This window comes from Microtus ochrogaster, chromosome 7 (genome assembly GCF_000317375.1).
Source record: "Microtus ochrogaster isolate Prairie Vole_2 chromosome 7, MicOch1.0, whole genome shotgun sequence".
Classification (NCBI taxonomy): Eukaryota; Metazoa; Chordata; class Mammalia; order Rodentia; family Cricetidae; genus Microtus; species Microtus ochrogaster.
This window is the reverse complement of record NC_022014.1, coordinates 79,323,652-79,326,200: the sequence shown is the minus strand read 5'-3', so window position 1 is coordinate 79,326,200 and position 2,549 is coordinate 79,323,652. Positions and strand designations below refer to the sequence as shown.

General features: G+C 51.4%; 1 protein-coding gene across 1 annotated transcript in view; it reads left to right on the top strand.

Moving 5' to 3' along the window:
* Nucleotides 1-1,003: 1,003 nt before the first annotated feature.
* Nucleotides 1,004-2,549, top strand: part of Exoc7 (exocyst complex component 7) — a 15,703-nt gene continuing 14,157 nt past the window's right edge. The window contains 2 exon segments of the mRNA XM_026780084.1: nt 1,004-1,111; nt 1,279-1,406. Of these exon segments, the coding sequence (XP_026635885.1) occupies nt 1,052-1,111; nt 1,279-1,406 (188 nt within the window). The 5' untranslated portion in view covers nt 1,004-1,051.

Below are 2,549 nucleotides of genomic sequence, written 5' to 3'. Positions count from 1 at the left end.
TTAGCGTGTGATCTGGGCAAACAGTCTCCAGACATGACCCTTAGCGTGTGATCTGGGCAAACAAACTTGTCACCTCATCCAGAGCTTTTATCATAAATCAGGGGCTCAGGAAAGTGGCCCAGCAGTTAAGAGCACTTAGTGTTCTTCTAGGGAGGCCTCAGTTCAGTTCCCAGCACCCACATGGCATCTCACAACTGTAACTCCAGTTCCAGGGGATCTGATGCCTTCTTCTGTCCTTCCAGGGAACCAGGCACACAAAGACTTCACATACATGTAGGCAAGACACCCCCCGACCCCCCACCCCCACACACACCATAAATAAACCATGACCTGGTGAGATAGCTTAGTAGATTAAGACATTTGCCACCAAGATTGGCACCTGAATTCAATCCCTCTGGGACCTACACATGGGAAAGAGAAGACTGACTCCGACCTGTATACCCACTCCATAGTATGTGTATGCTCTCATACACAGAAACACAAAAATAAATGCATTAAATCTTTTTTATTTTAAATCAGGTGAGCTGGGTTTGGTGGCGCACACCTTTAATCTAACAGCACTCGGTAGGCAGAGGTCAGCCAGGTCTACATAGCCAGTTTCAAAACTATAGAGAAACTGTCTCAAATAAATCAGGTGCAATTTTTGTTTTCTTGCTTTTTGGTTTGGGGACAGAGTCTGACGCTGTAGCCTAGGTTAGCCTGATATTTACAATGTAACCCAAACTGATGGATGACCTCCTGCCTCAGTCTCCCAGAGCGGGAAGTGTGAGCCAGCATTCCCAGCAGGGGTCTGTCTTTCAAAGGAGCAGGCAGAGCTGTCTCAGACGTCAGGAGCCAGCAATTCCAGCCACACTCAAGATGGCTTCAGCCCGCAGCACATTCGTGAGGGGCGGGGCGACAGGTACACACTTCAGCTCGCCACTCCCAACATGGCGCCACCAGAGCGTCCAGGGGGGCGGGGCGGAGGGCGGAAGTGGGTGTGACCGGGACGGAAGCCGAGCGGGCGTCTGAGCGAAGTCAGCGGGGAGTGGGAGCGGGGCTGTCCGCTGCGATGATCCCACCGCAGGAGGCTTCCGCCCGACGGCGGGAAATCGAGGACAAGCTGAAGAAGGTGAAGCAGGGGAGAAAGTGAAGCCAGAGCGCCAGGGCGCCAGGGCGTGGACTGTCGGGGGCGGGAGGGGAGGAGAGACGCGGGTGGGGGTAGGCCGTGGGGGCGGGCGGTGGTAGGCTCCTCCCTCCGCTGGCTCGGGGTGACGTCGTCCTCTCCAATCCTTGCAGGAGGAGGAGACGCTGTCCTTCATCCGAGACAGCCTGGAGAAGAGCGACCAGCTCACTAAGAACATGGTGAGTAGCCCCTCAGCTGGGAGGCCGCAGACAGCCCACCCCCGGCCGCAGCGGAGGGGCTAGTGACGGACGGGTCCTGGGCCCGAGTCCAGCGTGGGTAGCAACGGTGGTACTGTGTGGGCTTCGCTAGCTACTCCCTGGTCTTCGCCCCCTCACTAAAGACACCGCGGGTCTGGACTTGTTGTGTGCTGTGCAAACGTTTAGTGATATACCTTGTAGATGGGCTGGGACTGACCCCTGTCATTGTCATTCAGGTGCTGCGTGCTCGCCTGGAAGGCTGGTTCCATGAGATCATGCAGCGAAGTCCCAAGGGCTTTCGGGATTACATCATCACAAAGAGCTAGCGGATCTTAGACCTAGCCCTTGTCCCTCAGCTTATTATGAGGTTCTTGGTGGGCAAGACTTGTTTTGGTTAGTTCAGCTACTAAAACAGACAATGCCATTCTCCCAGCGTGTCTGTGAAGGGACATAGAAATCAATGCCTGTTACACTCTGGTATATGATGGGTGCTTTAACATGCTTTTATATCATTTTTTAAAAATGTTTTTATATTGTTTTTTCTAGACGACATTTCTCTGTGCAGCCCTAGCTGTCCTGGAACTCCATTTGTAGACCAGGCTGGCCTTGAACTCAGAGATCCACTTGCCTCTGCCTCCCCAGGACTGGGATTAACAGTGTATCCCACCACCCACTTGCTTCTTTATTCTTAGAGGAAACTGGAACCCAGATTGAGTAGATACAAACCTGCATTTGTGTTTAGTCACACAATAATAAATATAATAAAGTCACATACTTCTTTTATGAGATTCGCCTTTAGGGAAAGAGGTTTTGAAGGTAACAGCAATGTATTTGGGACTACTCTTCATGAAGCCACTTCCTGTTCAGTCTAGGAAAATGTCAGAGAGAACAGAAATTGAGATTGGGCTTCAAAGGGTAGAAAGGAAGCTGTCCTGAGGTGATTATCATTTCTTATTTATTTATTTAGGTTTTTCAAGACAGGGTTTTTCTGTAGCTTTGGAGCCTGTCCTTTTGTAGACCAGGCTGGCCTCAAACTCACAGAGATCCACCTGCCTTCGCCTCCTGAGTGCTGAGATTAAAGGTGTGCGCCACCCTGCCCAGCTTCATTTCTCTGTTAAAGTTTACTTTTACTCTGTGTGTCTTTGCTCTGTGAGTGTGCAGTACCTTCAGGGGCCAGAAGAGGGTGT